Source organism: Heterocephalus glaber, unplaced genomic scaffold (assembly GCF_053883595.1).
Source record: "Heterocephalus glaber isolate CG9 unplaced genomic scaffold, H.glaber_assembly_v1.0 deba00001543, whole genome shotgun sequence".
NCBI classification, from domain to species: Eukaryota; Metazoa; Chordata; class Mammalia; order Rodentia; family Bathyergidae; genus Heterocephalus; species Heterocephalus glaber.
Window position 1 is genome coordinate 8,964,419 of NW_028258336.1, and position 21,238 is coordinate 8,985,656.

Here is a 21,238-nt window from a genome sequence, read left to right on the forward strand (position 1 = left end):
ACTATACTGGTTGCTGCTAGGTATGGGGTATTGTGAATAAAACTGTGAATATTCATGTACAAGGCTTATGTGAACATGTATCTTCACTTCCTTTGGATAAATAACTAGAGTTATATGGTAAATGTATGTTTGTTCTTATATGAAAGTGACAAACTGTTTTCCAAAGTAGTGCCATTTTATGCCCCACTATGTGTGGGTTCCAGTTGCTTTGCGTTCCTGTTAAAACTTGATGTTGTCAGGTTTGTTTTTTTTTCTTAAAACCATGTTACCCACTTTAGTGGACTTGTAGTGGCATAGGTTTATGGTTTCAATTTGCATTTTTCTGGTTGCTTATGATGTCATCCTGTATTTGCTCAATGGTTATTCATAAATTTTCTTTTGTAAGATATTTGAATCTTCTGCCCATTTCTTTAATTGGCTGGTTTGTTCTTTTATTGAGTTGTAAGAGTTATTTATATATTCTCCATAAATCATTTGACAAATATTTTGAAAGAAATATTTTCTTCTGGTTGTGCTTTTCTTTTTCATGTTCATAAAATGTCTTTTGAAAAGCAGATATTTTAGGTTTTGATTCCATTTTGTTTTGATCCTTGCTTTTTATATCTTAAGAAATGTTCTAAAAAATATTTTACTACTTCATGTATGATGTTACAACAACACCCTTTTATTTTCTTACTCATGACCTTTGTGGTACTTGTCATATATTTTACTCCTGAATTTATTTGTATTAGTTACTTCCTCATTGGTGGGACAAAATACTTGACCCCACAAGTTAAAGGAGGAAAGTTTTATTTTAGCTCACAGTTTGTAAAGGTTTTAGTCCATAGTTGGCTGACTCCAAAACAGGGTGCCATAGCAGAGGGGCATGAGAGAGGAGAAACAGTCCATGGCAGGGTAGACAGAAAAACAAATAAACAAAAGAAAGAGCAGCAGCAGCAGCAAGCCTCCCTTACCTTTTTATTTTGTTCAGGCTCTAAGCCTATTGGTTAGTGCCACTCACTCCCAGGTGAGGCTTCTATCTTCAGTAAATCCATTCAGCCATACCAGAACTGTGTTAATCTGATCAGTGGACTGATCCAGTTATCACACGCCCATGATCTAATATCACAAGCCAATGATCTAGTCACTCCCAAAAGCCCCACCTGGGAGCACATGTGGCTTTGGAGGATGTGATATAAACCAGAACAATATTATAAACCCAACTGTCCATCACTATTATTCTTTCTTTAGGAAGACCAGTTTATTTTAAATAAATTGAAAAGTAAGATTTATCTACTTAAATATTCTTTTCTGTATTCTTCATTCCTTTGTGTAAACCAGGTTTCCATCTGGTATTACCTTTCTTCCACCTGCAAAACATCCTTTAATGTTTTTAGTTAACAATTGGCAACAAATTTTTCTAGGTATTTATTGGTCAGTGGGGGTCTGAAATATTTTTATTAAATTTTGAAAGATATTTTAATTGGGTATAGAATTCTAGATTGAGATTTCTTCTTTCAGCACTTTAAAATGCCTTTTCTTTTGGCTTGACTAATTTCTAGTTCTTTTTGTTTTTTTGGTAACAGGATCGAACTCAGGACCTTGTGCTTGCGAGGCAGGTGGCGGGACCACTGAGCTAAATCCCCGGCCCCCTAGCTTGACTAATTTCTGATGAAAAGTCTGGAGTCATTTTAATTTTTGTTTCACTGTATGTGTGTCTTTTAATATCTGACTGCATTTGAGATTTTCTTTATCACTCAGTTTTAGGAATTTGACTGTAATGTGCTCTTATGTGGGTTATTTGTGTTTATTGCTTTGATTCATTGGGTTTCTTTGACCTCGTGATTAATTTCATAAATTCGAAAACTTTTTGGCTATTCTTCAAACATTTTTTCTATGCCTCCTTTCCCTTTTTAAATTATTTATGTGTCATGTTGTTTGTAAATTTCCCGTAGGAGGCTGCAGCTCTGTTCAGTTTTTTCCCTATTTTTCCCTTCTCTTTGCTTCTGTGTTGACTAATTTACTAGTGTATTACTATACATTCAAGTTTTATGAATTTTTCTTACTTTTAAATTTGCTGAAATTCTTATCTGATAAATATTTCATTTGGGGCTTAGCATATTTATTCTCTAGAAATTCTATTTAGCGGGCCAGGAGATCTGACTCAGTGGTTCTGCCACCTGCCTCGCAAGCGCAAGGTCCCAAGTTTGGCCCCCAGTGCCAAAAAACAAAAATTCTGTTTAGCTCTTTGAATTTTCCATTTCTCCCCTCACCATGTTCATATTTCTTTTTACATATGTGAATACAGAAAACTCTTTGTAATATTCTTTTCTGCTGATTTCTTTATCTTTGTCATTTCTGAGACTGTTTCTGTTGACTTTCTATTAATTTATCTCCTGGATATTGGTCACATTTGTCTGCTTCTTTGCATCTGTAGTAATTTTGAGTGTATATATGTGTGTGTGTGTGTGTGTGTGTGTGTATTTATTTATTTATTTTTGGTATCGGGGATCAAACTCGGGACCTTGTGCTTGTGAGGCAGGCAGCGGAGCCACTGAGCTAAATCCCCAGCCCTTTTTTAATTTTTTAGGTCTAAAATGTCCCCAAAGTCTCAGAGGTGGGGCTTTTGGAAGGCAATTGGATCATGAGGGTGCCAACCTCATCAGTGGATCAGTCTATTGATGAGTCTTTAGTTAAATGGGCTATTAGAAGTAGGGCCAGTTGGAGGAAGTAGGTCAATGGGGAGATGCTTTTGAAGCATGTGTTTTCCCTCTGGCTCTTTCCAACCCTCTCTGCTTTCTAGCTGCTGTGAGGTGAGCAGCTTCCCTGTGCCATGCTCTTTCTTCCTTGGAGCCAGCTGATCATGAAAATTTCAGTTTTACCTCTGAAACTAAGACCTAAAATAAACTTTTCCTGCTTTAAGTTGTGTATGTCAGGTATTTTGTCTCAGTATGAAAAGTCACTAAGATGTATCTTGAACACTGAAATTTTTATTGTCAAGTGCTGAGTTTTGTTGTCTTTCTTTAAAGTGAGTTAGCGTTTGTTTTGTGAGACTGTGATTTACTTGAGTTTCTGCTTGCCCATTTGTGTCTCATTTTTAAAAATGTTGTTTGGGCAGGATTGGTTAGCCTTTACTGAGGGATAGTTTGGTCCCATTACTAAAGCCCTTCTAGGCTCTCTACTTATGCCTTTAGTGATCTGTAGGATTTTCTACTGTGTGAGGCCTAAGAACTGTCAGCTATGGCTCACTAGTTGTTCTTTGTGTAACCCTGCTGAGGTATACATATTTCAGTATTTCTCAAAATATCAAGGGATTCCTATACAGATTTACAGAACCTCCTTTTTGCATAGTTCCTCCACTTAAAACTCTGTTTTGCAATGTCCCGCTAACTTAGCCTCCCCATACTCCAATCATTGGCCCTTCTGCTCAGGGAGATGTCCATGCCCTATTTGAGATCCCCAAGTCTGACCCAGTGGTTTGAGTGTGCTGGGATGATATTAGTGCTCATTTGTTCTATTTCTCAGGACTATATCCTGTAACATCCCTTCTCTCGAAGATATTGTTTTATAAAATCTGTCTAGTTTTCTAGTTGATTTTGGAGGGAGAGTTAGTCTAGTTCTTGTTATTCCATCTTGGGGGAAACAAAATTAACTCCTATAAAAAAATAAGACATTGCCATTTAATATTTTCCTAACATATGGTTATGAAATTGGTTCAATGTTATTTTTTGAACAGATCATCCTCTTACTGATTTATAATGACAGCTCTGAAATATATTACTTAGGGTTTTTTCTAGACTTTCTACTTTGTCACATTGATCTTTGGTCTGTTCTTGTGTTTAAATTCTATAGCTTTGGGACAATTCTTGATATGTAGAGTGGGTCTATACTCCTAATCTTTGTCACTGATGAACATTACATAATTCCTTTTATGTTTTTCCCAGTGAACTTTTATCTGTTTGAATCAGTCATATTGGAACAAGAAGTAAAAACAGGTCAACAATTTTGTTTTGTCCTTGAAATCTTGTATTTGTCAAGCAGCTACATTTTAGTTGGTGAGCAAAAATTTATTACATGTAATACTTTTGTCTAAAATGAAAACTATCAAAGTAGTGTTTATTAGTATAACTTTAAGAGCTTACTTAGTATTTACTCTAGGTCAGACTCTGCTATAAGCACTGTAATATATTATCTCCTTTAACTCTGATGACTTTTAGTTATTTTCTCCATTTTAGGGGAACTGATGTGCTTACAGGTCTCACAGCTAGCTAAGTTGCAAAGATTGTACAGGAACCCTGGTACTGGAGGCTGTAGATGGTCCTGTTATGCCAACCTGCCTAACAGATCCTCTGCACAGTCACAGACCAGAGCAGATGTTCTGTATTCTAAATACTGGCTGCACACAGCAAATTTAATTAATTAACTTATTTATTCATTTACTTTTGCTGTGCTGGCGATTGAGTCCAGGGCCTCACATATGTTAGGCAAGTGCTTTGCCACTGAGCTACATCACCAGTCCTTGGGACAATTTTTATCTTGGTGGTTCTTCAATGGAAAATAAGATTGAAAACAAAATTATTTTTACCTAGGTTTTAAGAAAATGGCATTGTACATTATATGTGAATAGGCAATTCCAACAAAGACTTCCATGATCTTTAACTTAACAAAAAGCCAACTATCAAATATCTATCAATTACTGTGATAGCTCTATCTTGCTGATGCTGACAAAGGATCCAAATTTTTTACACTAAAATGCCAAGCAAAGTTTGAGTTGTTATAGGACTTTATAACATCAGAGGATCAGATATATCTTTTGTCACATAATTACAATGCAGCAATGAAAATCTTCCAGTGAACCACAGATAATTATGACAAAGGCTTTCTTAGTTATGCATGGTAAATTTCATAAAAGCATTATCTATAGATGATGCTTACATAGATTTTATATTGTCTTTTTATACTATGAGCACATGAGGCTTTAGGGGGACAGCTAGATACAGCTAGACCTGAGCAGTTTTCTTCCACTCTGGTAAAATGACGATGGCAGGAACGTCATCTTTTCTTGCTACTGTTTTAGTTTTGGAGGTAACCAGTCCAATCCCACATATCCAACACTGGGCAATAGAGACTTTCTTTTTTTTTCCCCATTAAGTTTATTGGTACATTTTAGGTATAAAATACAGTTACATTCATCATTGGGATCTTGTACCATTACATGAGTTTCTTGGTTCTTGTTTTTTTTCCCCCTTCCCCTGCCCTCCCTTCATCCCCTCCATCCTTCCCTATTTGCAAAGGCTTTGTTTCCATTTTTTTCCTTTTCTCATATTTTTTCTTTTCCCTTCTTTCCTTTCCCCTACCCCTCCCACTTCCTCTGCTCCTTTAGACCTTTTCTTCCTATTACACAATATCAATTATACATTTGTAAAATTACAATAGCAAGATCTAGGAGACATTACCACAGATTTTACAGAATTTAAAAGGTTTAGAAAGCATATTACAAAAATCTTTTTTGAAATAAATTTGACAACTTCTAAGTAGTACCTTGGAAGACAAATTAATGAAACTAACTCTGGAGGAAATATAAAATTTGAATAGTACCTACTAAAGAAAGTATATTCCTAGCTTGAAAACCTACCTGTATGACAACAGCAGGCTCATATACATTTTAACTGATAAATTGTATAAAACTTTTAAAGCAGAAAAAAGGAGGAATATGTCTCCCCTCATTTTAGGAAATCAACATTGTGCTAATCCTAAAACAGGATAAAGATAATAGAAGAAAAAAGTATGAACATGGATAGAAATTTGTTTAACAAAACAAACTCTTAGAAGTCAGATCTGGCAGTATGTAGAAAGTGGTTTTATTACAGGGATGGCAGTGTTGGTTCAGCATTGGAAGATCCACCCCCCAAAGTCATCATTTTAACAGAGGAAAGGAAAAAGTCATATGATCCTGTCAGTAGTTGGAGAAAAAGTATTGGACTAAATTCTACAGCTGCTCATGGTAAAAGCTATCAGGAGACTAGAAGTAGAACAGAACCTTCTCAACAGATCAAAGACATATACTCCATACTTCCAGCACAAAAGCCTTATATGAATGGAGAAGATACAATGTTTTTTCCCTAAGGTGGGGAACAAGGGCAGATATGCCTACTCTTCATCTGTCCATTCAACTTTGAAACATAGCCTAAACCAAAATAGTCTGGTAATAAAATGACACAATTAGGATAGTTTTGGCAAGGTAGAAGCAAAATCTTTATATGTAGATGAAATGATCATCTACAGAGAAAATACTAAGAAATCTCAGGGGCAGGGGATTTAGCTCAGTGGTTCCAGTGCCTGCCGCTCAAGCACAAGGTCCCGAGTTCGATCCCCGGTACCAAAAAAAAAAAAATCTCTAGGAGCCCTGAGAACTTGTATTTGAATTTAGCAGGATTAGAAAACACAAGGTATATATAAAAATTCAGGTTTATGTATACTTGCTATAAATGAAGAATTGGATATTGAAATTTAAAAGTTATGTAGGAGTACAAAGGACCTAGAAAAGGAAAAAGAAAAAGAAAAATAGTTTTGGAAGACGTTTAGTACCTAATTTTAATACTTCCTCTAAAGCTACAGTAATCAAGGCACTGTTGGTGTAAGGAAAGACATATAGATCATTGGAATAAAACAGAGAATCTAGAAATAGAACCACACATATATGGTCCACTGAGTTTTGAAAGATTATTTAACATTAACATTTTATAGCATAAAAACTTAATTCAAGAGCAGAGGAAAAGATAGTGTTTTCAGAAAATGGCACTAGAACCCCTGGTATCCATATATAAAAAATTAACCTCAATCCTTTATTTCCATACATAAAAATAACTGAAAGGATCTATGAACCTAAATATGAAAGCTTAAAAGTCTAAAACTTTAAGAAGAAATTATAAGGGAAAATGTTTATAAATTTAGGGTAGGCAAGAACTTCCTAGGATACAAAAAACATGATGTATAAAAGAAAAAAATTGATAAATGAGATTCCATCAAAATTTAGAACTTTAAATGACATCATTAAAATGAAAACTAGTCCTTAAACAGAGCATATTTACAATGCATATAACCTATGATCAGAATATATAAAGAACTCTTACAGCTTATTAATAGACAGCCCAATTAAAAAGTAGACACAAGAAGATGATAAATAGCCAGTACAGCACAAGGAAAGATGTGCAACACTAGGATCAGAAAAATACTAATCAGTACAATAACAAGATTGAATTATACACTCATTAGGGAGATGAAGTTAAATGTTTTAAAAGCCTTGTTGTGACTTTTTCTTTTTGTTGGATTCTCCCCCTTTGAGTTTAATTTGTCACGCCCAATGGATTCATTCTGCTGGGCTTCCTGTGGTTGTGATCCTCATTGTCTTTTCCTAGGATATTGTCTAAAATTTCTTGGAATGTTGGTTTGGTATTCTTGAAGTTCCTAAGGTGCTCTTTATCATGAAAGTATCTTATTTCTCCATCAATTTTGACAGATAGTTTTGCAGGGCACATCAATCTGGGTTGGAGGCTGTTTTCCTTTAGGGCTTGGAATATGTCACTCCAAGCTCTTCTTGCCTTGATGGTTTGTGTTGAGAAGTCTGCTGTGATTCTGATGGGCTTTCCTTTGTATGTGATTTGTTTCTTTTCTCTCACTGCTTGTAGAACTTTGTTCTTCTGTTGGGTTTCTGGAATCCTATTATATGCCTATGTGTAGATTTTTTTTTGATCAAGGTTAGTTGGGAGTCCTATATGCCTCACTTATCTGTATGTCAAGTTCTTTTCCCCTGCTTGGGAAATTTTCAGCCATCACTTCTGTGAACAGTTTTTTTATGTCATCTGCACTCTCTCCCCTTTCTTCATTGACTCCAATCAGTCTTATGTTATTCTTCTTTGCATCATCTAGCAGCTGCTGGATTGCTTTCTCATGGTCCCTTACAATTTTAAAGCAAATTTTCTTTTCCTCCTCACTAATTGCAATCTTATCTTCTATATCTGAAATTCTGTCCTCAAATTGGGTCTTTCTGCTGCGTAGACTTTCAATGGAGTTTTTAATCTCCTCGAAATCTGTTTGCATCTGTTTTGTGGATTCCATTTGTTTCCTATGTTGGGATTCCATCATGTTCCTCAGCTCCTCTATTTTTTTATCTGCATCCTCTCTAGATTTATTAATCATGTCTTGCACTATGGGCACAATCTCTGTTGTTTTGTGAGAAAATATTTCTGATTTCATTTTTTCCAGATCCTCTTTTATTGCCATGTCAGGGAACCCAGGTGGTTGAGTATCAGATTGTTCCATTTGGGGTTGTTGTAGGTGATCTGGATCTGGAACCCTGTTTTTGAGGTTTGTTTATGTGTCTTCTCATTTCCATAGGGGGTGGGATGGGGGTGGGGGTGCTGCTGGCTCCTGCATGGCTCACCTCCTCTACCCTGGGAGGGGTAGAATGTCGGCCGGGGAGCCTCCTCCTGGGTGCTAGGATTGGCTCACCTTCTCTGCCCTGGGAGAAGTGGAATGGCAGCCAGGGAGCCTCCTCCTGGGTGCTGGGATTGGCTCACCTCTGCCCTGGGAGCAGTGGAATGGTGGCCAGGGAGCCTCTTCCTGGGCCCTGGGATTGGCTCACCTCCCCTGCCCTGGGAATGGTGGAATGGTGGCCAGGGAGCCTCCTCAACAGAGATTTTCTTCCATCCAAGTTACTGCTGAGTCCTTTACTGCCAAAGGCAGGGACATAGTCTGGGAGAAATAGGGATATATAGGAGGAAGTGATTAGTAGCCTGGTTTGTTTTCTCATAGGAGGTGGGAAGACTGGCAGTTTGAAAGAATTACAGAAGGTGTCTCAGGTAGGATTAGTGACAGAAAGGAGAAAAAAGGAGTCTCCATATTGCCGGGAGAGCACTGCATTATTGGGATAGCTGTAAGTCAAGTATGGCTTCTCTTCACCTAGTAGGTAGGTTTATTAAGATATATTCCAGAGATAGGTTTACCTATGCCTTCTCATTTAATGTTTATGAGGTCTGAAATCATGACATTCTCCAAGTTTGGCTTTTTCCACGGAAGCAACGTGAAATGTGGAATTTAGTATTTAAAAAATTAAAACAAATTATAGTTATAATTTTTACATTATTTGTCTAATTGTATCCCTTGAAATAATTTTTTTAAATAAAAAATTGTTGATTATTTTACAACCCTCTTCTTTTTTATATATTCTTTTTTAATATAAAATTAAAATTTGTTAAAATATATTATCTTGGGCAACTCACTTTCTGGTCTCCTTTCTGTCTCTCTTAGGCAGAAGCTTTCTTTCTCTCAATAAACTCTTCCTCCTCTTAAAAAACAAAAGTATATATATATACACACACACACACAGAAATAAAGTTTTTGTAAACAGTGTACTTATACTTTAATATTTCCTTGAATATTGTACTGTGATTATTTCATAACTTCTAAACTTATCACTTTTAATAGCCATGTAATACACTATTGATGAACAGGATTTGAGTATCTGTCTTTATGTCTTGTATTCTTCTAGGAAACCTGGCTTGCCAAAGGAAATGCATTGTACTTTCAGTTAGCTTGCCATCTCATTCATAAAGCAATATACTGTATGTACAAGCAACATAGTAAGATGAAATCTGACTCTCAGAAGGTGTTTATAACTTGGAAAAGGAAAGAACTTGCAGACTAATACAATAGAAAGCTTTAGGGAAAAAGCAGAAAGCTTAGAAATAGAAGCAGAATTTAATTTATGGTGAAACCCGGAGTCCTTCACAGTAACCTGCACAGATTTGTGTGGCCTGGCTCGTGGCCTCTCTCCACATCTCTGGCTGGTCCTTTCCTTTCACACTCCCCTCTCTGCACACTGGCCTCTCTCTGTCCTCAGACACTCAGAACACACTCTCACATCTCCATCTTTGTCATTGCTGCCCCTCCCCAGTATGTCTCCCACATTTCCTGACAAGCTCCTTTCCTTCAAGTCTCTGCGCACATGTCATCTCCTCACACAGAGGAGAAGTGTTGAAATTTTTAGAAAATGTATCCCCTCACCCTCCAGCTCCTTTCCTGCTTTATTTGTCCTCCATAGTATCTTTCCACCTGCCATCATGTTTCTACCTCTCATGTTTTATCCTCTATAGAGAGGGAGCATGGGATCCAGACAGTGATCCTGATTTACCTTCACTGTATGTCACTTCCCTAAAATAGTTCCTAGAATAGAGGCAGGGCTTAATTAATCCTTGTGGGGTAAATGAATGAATGAATTAAAACAGGCCTTTTGTCTTTCCATGAATTTGATTACATAGACTTGAAATCAGGTCTGCATAGTTAATTATGATGATAATCAGCAGTGGCCTTTCCTGTGCACATCTAGGATCAGAACATTGATTAAAGCTCTTGGGTTGGGAACGCAGCACAGGAGCATTTGAGTGGTATACCCCAGGCTCTAGAAGCTCCAGGTTTAATCCTCAGCACTGAAAACAAACTAAATTCTACCTTTGCTCCCCTTTTCCTTCCATATACAGTCAATTTGCATTCCTCCTTTTTGGGATTAAACTTAAGCTGTTTAGTCTGGTATTCAAGATCTTCCAAGATCTCATCTCTGCTGACTTGTTTTCTTTTTTGGTGGTACTGGGGATTGATCCTCGGATTTTTATACTGAGCTGTATTCCTAGCCTTCTCTCCTTTTTTGTGATGGTGTCTCAGTCACTAAGTTGCCCAGGCTGAGCTTGAACTTAAAATCCTTCTGCCTCAGCCTCCCAGTGTGCTGACTTGTCTATATTCACTTCTACTAAGTCCTTGCCCTTATAGCCTGTGCTGCAGTGATACTGAATAACTTGTAGTTTCCCTAATGTGCCCCTAGTGGTCTCTGGCACCAGCCTCGCATTTGTTTAGGGACTTACCCTTTTTACAGCTCCTCACAGGAAGGGACCAATTGTATCTTTGTATTTCTAAGACCCATCACAGTTTCCCAGACGTCACAGGTGGTAGTAAATCATTATTCAATGTGAAAGACGGTTTTGACTTTAAGTAAAAAAAAAAAAAAAAAAGCGAATGAGAATGTGAAATAGTGGAAGCAGTAGAACTTTATTAAAACTTAAATACGTTGTAAAAGGAGACTATTAAAATATCTTTTTTTTTTTTTTTGAGATACTGGGAATTGAACCCAGAGCCTTCCCACTGAACATCTCCAGACCTTTTTTTGTCTTTCAGACAAGGTCTTACTGAGTTCCCCAGGCTGGGCTCGAACTTCTGCCTCACCCTCCCAGAGTGCTGGGATTACAGGTGTATACCACCACACCTGGTTTTAAATTCCTAAATTTTTAACAAAATCATACTTGGGGTGAGGATGAATGGCATATAAAATGATTGAATCATGTTACATTTAACTCCAAAACAGTGCAAGTGAAAGGAAGTGTTATTTGACAGGTGTTATCAGGAAGAAGCAGAGCCGTTTAGCAGTGGACTGACTTTGAGAGCAATAGCACCATTGTTTTATTTAGTCAGTGAGAGTCACATAAGATGATGAGCCTGCTGGCTATGGGGAAATTTTAACCACGAGCATGCAGGGCAGCCATCCTGTGGTGACCACGTTCTTGCTCATGTTATGTTGGACCTTAACAGTTGTGCATGTTGGGGGTTAGGTGGGTAGGAGAGTGCCTTGATCATTTAGTCATATCTGTATAGTGTCTGGGAGGGACAAATGGCTGTATTTCTTGTACATTATTATGTCTGGTTGATGATTTTCATTTTTTGTGCTCATTTCTGAGGCAGTGGATCTGTATTCAACTGGCAAGGTATAGTTGAATACGTGAAAATGTTTTATATTGTTTTAGAAATATGTGTTTTATAAAAATGTGAACATACAGAGTCGAGTAGACTATAGGTTTTAAAAGATGAAATGTCTTTTTTGAATCAGGTTTGTTACAGAAAGAGAAAATGGCAGTTGAAGCATTTCAGATTTGTTGCCTCCTCCTGCCTCCTGAGAACAGGAGAAAGTTACAGCTGCTGATGAGGATGATGGCGAGGATCTGCTTAAACAAAGAAATGCCACCCTTGTGTGATGGTTTTGGCACTCGGACACTGGTAGGTTGATTGTTAGCATTTACTGGCACCTGAATTTTTGGAATGAAATTTGACTGAGTTCAGTATAATAGTTTTAGTGATCAGAGGAAGGTGCAAGGCAGCTGGTTTGAAGAGTGACGTCCAGCTTTCCAAACTGACTGGTCATGTGCTTCTGGTCTCAGAGTTAAAATTTAAAGAATATAACAGAAACTAAAAAGTAAGTCAGAATGACTGACTGTGGAGATATCTGCTGCATCCTGCTTTACTGCTTTGTAAGCTGCTCCCTGCTGTCATTACAAAGAGAATGAAGGGTGAACAGAAAGGGAAAATGATCTATAAAGAAAAAAAGTCTTTCCCACTCCACACAGATGGCATCTCAAAAGCTTTAGTTATTACAAACAGAAAGAGAGATGCAGCATATACAAAGGATTAAAAAGGCAAGAAGTAAAATACATAGTTGGACTAGACAACTTGGGAGGAGAGAGAGACAGGCATCTTTTGGTATGGTCTAACGGTCCATGAATGATAATATTTTGCGATTTTGTTTAAGAACACCTGATAATTTTTGAATTGTACTTTGTAATGTCAGCATGTAGTTTTTTCATATGGATTTATATTTCTTATTATTGTTTCAATTGACAAACAGTTGTGTGCATTAAGAGGATGCAATGTGATGTTTTAGTATTCACTGTCTAAAGATTAAATCAAGCTAGGGCTGGGGATTTAGCTCAGTGGTTTCACTGCCAGCCTTGTAAGTGCAAGGTCCTGAGTTCGATCCCCGGTATCAAAAAAAAAAAAAAGATTAAATCAAGCTAATCAATACATCTATCACCACACCAATATTTTTGTATTTTTAAATAATACATTAAATTATTATTAAGTGTGATTGACATGGTGTGCAGTATTCCTCTGAAACTTAATTCCTCTTATCCAACTGGAACTTTGTATCCTTTGATCAACAGCTCCCCTTTTCTCCTTCCTCTCTTCTAGCCTCTGGTAAACACCTGTTAGATTCTGCTATCAGCATGTGTTTTTAAATAATTTATGTTTAGAATTTACTTACTAACAAATTGCTTCATTTTCCTAAAAAAAAGAAGTCTTAGAGCAAAATAGGTGCTTTATCATAAATGTGTGATCCTTCTATAGCCTCGTAAACTGCTGGGCAGTAGCAGGGGATCCCCTGGCTTAGCCTTAGAGAATCCTGGGTAAGATCTGATTAGCACTCTATGCCCAGAGGGTTGATTGTTGACCTCAATTTTGGGTGGGTGGATGAGTTGGGAGCTAATGGACCTTTTGGAGTCGTTGAAGAAAACACTGCACCTGTTCCCCATAGGCATATGTGTGAAATTTCTATTCACAGATCCCCTAGAGCTCATGCTTTCTACACAAAAAATCTCTGCCTGTCACTTTGTGAGTGAAGATTAAAGTATTTTCAGTGTGTTGATAGAATCCAGTTGTGTCAGTCAGCCTTCCTGTTGCTGGGACAGCATACCTGACACCAGTTGCAGAGGTTTCAGTCCACGGCCATCACTGGCTCCACGGCACAGCATGGCAGAAGGACCTCGAGGAGGAAAGCTGCTCAACCCATGACAGCTGGAATCACAGAGAGGGAAGAGTCTGAGCAGGAGACACATCTTCCTAAGCCATGCCCAGTGGCCCCCTCCTCCATCGGCACCATTTCCTGATAGTCTTCCAGCTACTCAGTGGACCACTTCACGGATGTGCGTAGAGCACTCATGGTTCAGTTACCCTCCAGAGAGCCCACCTCTGAACATGCGACTTTTGGGGGAAATTTCAGAGCTAAATCACAGCACCCATCTTATTAAAAAGAATTATATGATTTCATGCTTATAAATTTTGAAGTGAGATTATCAGCAATAAAATTAGAAAAAAGAGAGAAAAGTCTGTCTTCAGGATAATATGAAGAATGGAGTAGTTAATATGAATTCTATGGAAATTATGTTAATTTTATATTTTGTATTTCTGGTTACTGTAAAGAGTGTTCAGTCACTTAATGCACTTATTGTAAAGTCCTATGCTTTGTTTAAAGGTGTTTGTGAAATACACATCTAAAATCCTGTAGAAAATGTTTAACTAGGAAAAGATGTAATAGTTGAGGTTCACCGACTCTTACCAGGTTTAAAAAAAATCAGTAATGAAATTAGGATATTATATGACCAAATAGGTATAAAGTACATTAAATTTAAAAGTGCTACATGAAGGTGGCATGGTGGTGCTCACTTGTAATCAGAGCACTCTAGGAGCCTGAGGTGGGAGAATCACAGGTTCCTTGAGCTTAGCCTAGACAACTTATCAGACCATATCTATCTCAAAATAAAAAAATAATATATGGGCTAGGGATATAGGGTAATATGAAGCCTCTGAGTTCAATCCCCAGTACTGCTAACGGGAGGAAAAAAGTGCAACATGACCCAAGTCATGGTGATAATAATGTTCAGAATTTGTATGTATGAGTTTAAATTCCCGCTTACATTAAAAGGGGAGTTAAAAAATTCCTCAGATGAACATCTTTCTATTAAGTATCTTCATCAAGAGGTATACACTTTTTTCTTACTGGCTCTGAGACCATCAGCCTATCTAAGATGGCCACGTACCTAGGAGGATATGCAACTTAGGCCATTTCTCACTGACAATTGACTTTCCCTTTCTGCAAACTAGGTTGGACCCCATTCAGAGGAAGGGGAAAAAAACAAAACAAAAAACCCCCAACAATTTACCTGTATTTACCCCCTTTTTTCCTTTTAGATGGTCCAGACATTTTCCCGTTGCATCTTGTGTTCCAAGGATGAAGTAGACTTGGATGAGTTATTAGCTGCTAGGTTGGTGACATTTTTGATGGACAATTACCAGGAGATTCTGAAAGTCCCTTTGGCCTTGCAGACTTCTATAGAAGAGCGTGTGGCTCATCTACGAAGAGTCCAGGTAATGGAGGGGATATTATCAGTCCTATAAATTGGCAGTGGAAAGTCATGTAAGCTTTCTAGGCTTTGGGGGACTTTTTGTTATGAGCATTGAGTTAATTATGTACAAAGTGCATATAACAGTTATTGGCACGTGGTAAGAACTACAGGTGTTTGCTGTTATCATTGAAAATCTTATGGAAAGCTCAAGGTCCTGAGTTCAATCCCCGGTACCAAAAAAAGAAAATCTTACGGAATGTATTCTTGGATTTGTTACGTTGATCAGTGCTGTGTGACTATCAGTCTAATAAACTTGACGACATTCATGAAATGTTAGATTATCTATGCCAAAATATATCAGAGTTACACCATAATGTTCATAGTATTAAAGTCCATTAAGCATTTTTTTGTTTTTCTTTCCTTCCTCTCTCCCTCCCTTCTCTCCTTTTCCATTCCTTTTTCTCTCTCTCTTTCTTGTAACTTCTCTCATTTAACCATACATGAAAAAATTTCCCACATCTTTAAATATTCTTGATTGACCCTAGATTGGCCAAGAGCAGAGATTATGTACCTAACAGGTGTTTGAATTCGTGTTGTGCCCTTTATTAGTTGTTTGACCTTAGGCATGTGTTGTAATCAGGGTTTTGGCAAAGGAATACATTTAATATAGGACACATAGTTTATGGGATTATTTTATGATATTTACCCAAAAAGTCAGATACAGAGGAGTGCAAGAGATTAACTGCACACTAGAGGCCTAAAGAATCCAGCCAAGGGCCAGGGTCCCACAACAATGTCCCACACAAGACCAGCTAAAGGCCTAGGGTCCAAGGGAATGTCCTCCATCAGTCCAGCCAGTGGCTTAGAGCCCACAGCAATGTCTCATGCTTGTCCATATGAAGGATCTGCACCCGGAAGGCCCAAAGGCCAGTGGTGGAAGCCAGAAAACCTGTGCCGGTGGGTTGAAGGATTTGTGCCGTAAGGCTGAGGGATGTATACTGGAGCCAGGAAGTGATGCTCATGGTGAAGATCAGAGCTCTCCTGACGAGAACAGCAGCCATTCCCAGCCACAGCGAGGCCCCAAGTTCCTTCCCCAAGGAGAAACAGCCAAGTTCACATCAGGAAAACCATCCTCAGCAAGCTTCTCCCAGAAAATCAAAAGGCCACGATCTTCCCCTCCAGTCCTCTTTTTTATGGCTATTGGCAACAATCCTCAGGTGAATCTTCCATGCCCAGAACAAGCTGATTCAGTTCAGCTGAGCATTACAAGTTGACCATTAGTTAATCTACCACAGCATGTTATATAATGTCACTCTGCTTCAACATCTGCCTCAAACTCTTTCCTTCCTTGTAAAATGGGAATAATAGCAAAGACTTACCTCGTAGGATTTTTGTGGAGCTCAGATGGCTAAATACATGTAAAGTAGCAGGTGCTATTACTAGTACTGTTATAACATTAATGTCATTACTGACAACATAATATTCCATAATAGGGGTATATCATAATTTATTTAAGCAATACCCTCTGCTTGACTTTTAAGTATTGATAGCATATTGCTAAGCTTTTTTTTAATTTGATGGTTTCAATGTACATTTGGGTCAGTGTTATAAGGATGTGAGTGTTCATTTCCTTTTGCCTTTGCCTGCTTTGAAAATTATCAAAATACATACCATACCTCTGCTATTTTCATGGGTGAAAAGTATAATCTTACTGATTCTTTAGTTTAATCTTTTTTGTCCCAATATTTTTCGGAGCCAAACTTTTAAAAAGTAAAAATGAAAAGAGATGCTCCACTGGATTTTCACGCAGAACCATTTTAGCAATGCTGCTCTGTCTACTAGTTAGGTTCGTGCATTCATACACATAGGTCAGACGTGTAATGCTGCAACAGAGCCCCGTGAGCCCTTTGCAATTACTTGAAAATTAGAAGACTCAGCCAGGATGATTAATTTAACTGTAGATGAACATGATCTTGTGAAGAGGCACTGCAATGTGGACTGAATAAAATCAATAACTACTCATTTGCCCAATTCTTCTCTTTTGGAAATACTTGGAAGAATTGCTGAACAATTGTTCATTTTAGCACTCAGAGCCTAAAGATCTCTAGTCTCATGAGGAGGCCACTGAGCCCCACACGATATCACAGCTGAATGGTGCTTCTCTGAAAACTCTTGTGTTGTCTGCACTATTCCAGCAATTTGCTTGGGGGCACTTTCAAAGCCAGCCCTGGGAAAAATTGTGAAGTAGGCAATATTTTTTAAGCCCAACCTTCTAATGACCTTATCTGCAACCCTCTTCTTATCCCCTTTAAGCCTATGTATCTAGTGTTTTTCTTATGCCCTAGGCTTTTGGCTGTTGTACGCTACCTAGACCTCATTCTTTATCCTGGCCCTTTTCAGTTTTTCCTGCCTTTCTTCAAGACAAAACAAGAAGCAGGTAGGCCCCTTTCCCTATGGTTCCGGTCTGTCTCTCGTTAAGTTGTCTCTAATTGATCTGATGAAAATCACATTGAGGCATACACAGAATGTGCTTAATGTAATCACCTCTCTTGACAACAGAATTCATTTTTAGCTGTGTCTTCTTGGGGTGAGCTATCTTAAACCAAAGTAGTAAGTGCAGTAGTGGGAATTTTACCCACTGAAGAACAGTAGGGTGCTCTATTTTTGGGAGAAATGCTGGACTCTGAAATTAAGTAATGTTTTTTTGGGTTTTTTTGAGATCACCTCTCATGGTGTAGTCTGGACTGGCCTCAAATTCTCAGTCCTCCTGCCTCAGCCTCCCGCTTCTGAGATTACAGGCATGTGCTACCATTCCCAGCTTGAAATGAAGTGTTTTTAAGGAATGTTTGTTTATCCACAGGCCTTGGTTTTCATTCTCCTACTTCTCCCTTTCTTTTTGCCCAGTGCAGTTGTGCAACTTTGTTCTTTTTACTTGAGTCTCACTAGGAACACGTGTCACAGGGATGCTCATGGCACTTCTCTGCATAACTGTGCATATGGACCTGAGTCTCTGTCTGTCCCCGGGCAGAGAGGGAGAATTAGACACTCCAGATGTGGGAGGAGCTTGCATGATGCATAGTATATGATTCAGCATTGAACCCGAACTTTATTTTGCTCAATATGTTTATGTTTATATTTCAGATCGTTAAAGGGGCATAAGATTTTTTTGTTTGTTGGTTTATTAAAACAGATCTTGGGTTAAAAAGGTAAAAATCTTATATTTAAAACTAGTTTTAAATGATACTCCTTAGAAATTATGGAACACTTTTAGTTTTCAGTATAGAGTTTTTCACAGTCATATTGAGGAATGACATGCTGTTCTGACTAGAAGAGACACCAACATCTATCTAAATCAATTTTTGTCCTTGGGCTTCAGATAAAATACCCAGGAGCTGATATGGATATCACTTTATCTGCTCCTTCATTTTGCCGTCAAATTAGTCCTGAGGAATTTGAATACCAAAGAACATATGGCTCTCAGGAACCTCTGGCGGCCTTGTTGGAGGAAGTTATAACAGATACCAAGCTCTCCAGTAAAGAGAAGAAGAAAAAACTGAAGCAGGTAATAAAGATATTCTTTGTGAATCATTTAACCTCCTCCCTATTGTTCTTAGTTTCTTTTTATTTTCTATATTAATAGATTTCATAAAATTCTTATTTTCTGAGATGCAAAAGTTTGGAAAGTATATTATTCAGCTCATATATTCCAGAAGTTTTGATTTACATAGTTCTGGTCGTTTCCCAGATCTCTATTCTCCAATGTAGTTCTTTTTTCATTATTGAACCTTCATTTATATAGCCTTTCTCTAATATTTGTCGTTTAATATGTGGCATGATATGAATCAGGAGAGCAACTGCTTCAAAGAAGCAAACAGGGCAGATTTCTTTTGATTTTTAAAAAAGTTAAATTAGGTTGAATTCATAAAATGTCTAGAGTGTAAAAGCCACTGGTGTTGGATAACCAGTGTCAAATTGGTCTCTTGCCTCAGGTGTTATTAAATTTTTGTTTCCTGTGATGTTAGGCAACACAGCAGCTTATGTTTCAGAGAATATAGGTGCACTTTGACCATTGTTAAAGATTGTTGATCAAGTGAGTGGTATTTGTTCTTAAAGACTGAATCCTACTATGTAGCTTCATTCCTGGTCACAGAGCATATATAGGATTATACACAGAGCACCAAGGTTCTAGACTTGTATTCATATTTTTCTTTTGGTAATTTTGGAGAAGAGTTCATTGGTAAAGTTCAAAGGAAGAATATATTGCCTCTCTTTAAGCTTTCTATAAAGTAATATATATCAACATTATCTCTTTCATTTGGGCCAAATTTAGCAAGGCTGAATTGGAGAATCAGGGAGATGGTGAAATATAGTTGGGCCAAAGTTTTTTTTAATTGTATAGAACATAAGTTATTTTTACATCAGAGTTACTTGTGAATATTTGTAAAGTGAGGTCTATTTGTAGTTGGCAGTGGGATAATTTTAAGAAATATGATTTTAAAAAGAGCTTTATTTGAAGATTGGATTAAAAGAAAGATGAATTAAATCTATAGACATTGGAATAAAGTGTTTTAGCAAGAATAATCAAAGACAGGAAAGTATGGGATCATCAACTCTTACATTAAAATTTGGCTGACCTGCCTGGGTGTGGTGGTGCAGGCCTGTAATCCCAGTGCTCTGAGTGGCTAAGGCAGGAGGATCACAAGCTCAAGCCTAACCTGGACAATTTAGTAATTTAGCAAAATCCTGTCTTAAAATAAAAAACAGAACTGGGCTGAGAGTGTAGCTCAATGCAAAGGCTCTGGGTTCTATCCCTAGTACCATAAACAAATAAATGTACAAAATTTGACTCTCCCATTTTCTTGGCTCTTCCATGTCTTTGATTTTTTATTGTTATCTCTTGCTTAGTTTCAGAAGTCCTATCCTGAAGTCTACCAAGAACGATTTCCTACACCAGAAAGTGAAGCACTTCTGTTTTCTGAAAAACCTAAGCCCAAAACACAGCTGTTTATGTGGGCACTGAAAAACCCTTTCCAGCCATTTCAGAGAACTAGAAGTTTTCGGATGTGAGGCTTCTACAGCGAAAGAGTTTAGAGAACTCTGTGGTGATTGTTGTTTTGAGTGACTAGTAGTGGAAAAAAGAAAAGCATAAAATATAAACTACTGAAATATACGTACAGGATGATCTGACTTTTTAAAATATTGAGTCATTGTCAGTATTTTTGTAAGACTGATTTTTAAAGTTGTACAAATCAATAATAAATTGAGTCAAATATATAGTGGTAATGTTAACAGGTTTGGAATTGTTAAAAAACCTAAGGGTGTAAAATATTTTTAAAAATGTTTTAATTTGTTGCTTTTCATGATGTTTATAAAATAATTATGTGTCTATCCTAGTTATTGGTGTCTTTGTTATAACCAAGTCTTAAGAATAGTGTACTTAAGAGTACTTAAATAAGAAAAGTACTTAAATAAGAAAGACCCTGGATTCTGTTAACTGTGATGTTATTGACTTAATGGCCAATTGTGATTTCTCCTGTGTAAATTCCATTTTTCAGTGTTGTACAAAAAATTCTTAATGTTCTGTATTGTGGTGGCTGTGTCTTTTATTGCAGATTTGTTGGGTGTTATGACAGATTTTACTAAAGTTGAGTCTCTTACATGTAATAGTTGGCATTTACCTATAAGTGGAGTAGATTTTCATCTACCTACAATGGTATAATTTCAGTCTCGCCTAAGATGGAAGCTTGAACTGGATAAATTCTTTGGGTCCTTTGAGACCTATAATTGTAACTTAAATCTGCTATTTTTGTGAAAAAAATATAAATGGACTAAGTAAAATGAGACTACTACTTTCACAAATATTTTTCAGCTTCTTTATCTTTTGAAAGTAAATGAAATGTAAATAAATAGTTTTTATATATTTTTATATACCATACCTAGTGTTTTGCTTTTGGGGGGCATTTATTTAGATCAGTTAGAAGCATCTTCAAATGACTTTGCCAATATTCTCACATCAGTCATTTATTTCTGTAAGAAAATAAGAGGTGAGATTTTGGGCTTTTGTATAGCCTTACAGAAGAAGATTTCATCAAGCTTTTTCTTTGCTTTGTCCTTTTGCACAATAGTGAAGCACTTGGATTATGGAGCATCTGGAAGCAGCACCCACAAATTGGCTTGTGGTCCTCTGAGTTTTCCTTGCACTTGAGATCTGCCCCTGCTGTAACAGAATGTTGTCTACAGTTGATGGAGATTTTGCTCTC

At 37.3% G+C, this 21,238-nt stretch overlaps 1 protein-coding gene across 3 annotated transcripts in view; it reads left to right on the forward strand.

Annotated features, from left to right (window-relative positions):
* Nucleotides 1–20,909, forward strand: part of Depdc1b (DEP domain containing 1B) — a 96,575-nt gene extending 75,666 nt beyond the window's left edge. For 2 of the 3 annotated variants that reach the window (XM_087189587.1, XM_021242969.2), the window contains exons 8-11: nucleotides 11,912–12,078; nucleotides 14,824–15,000; nucleotides 18,355–18,540; nucleotides 19,884–20,909. In XM_087189587.1, the coding sequence (XP_087045713.1) occupies nucleotides 11,912–12,078; nucleotides 14,824–15,000; nucleotides 18,355–18,540; nucleotides 19,884–20,045 (692 nt within the window). In that variant the 3' untranslated portion in view covers nucleotides 20,046–20,909. Of the gene's footprint in view, nucleotides 1–11,911; nucleotides 12,079–14,823; nucleotides 15,001–17,323; nucleotides 17,416–18,354; nucleotides 18,541–19,883 lie in introns of those variants that run through there. The other variant, XM_021242970.2, reaches the window with a different exon arrangement.
* Nucleotides 20,910–21,238: the final 329 nt, after the last annotated feature.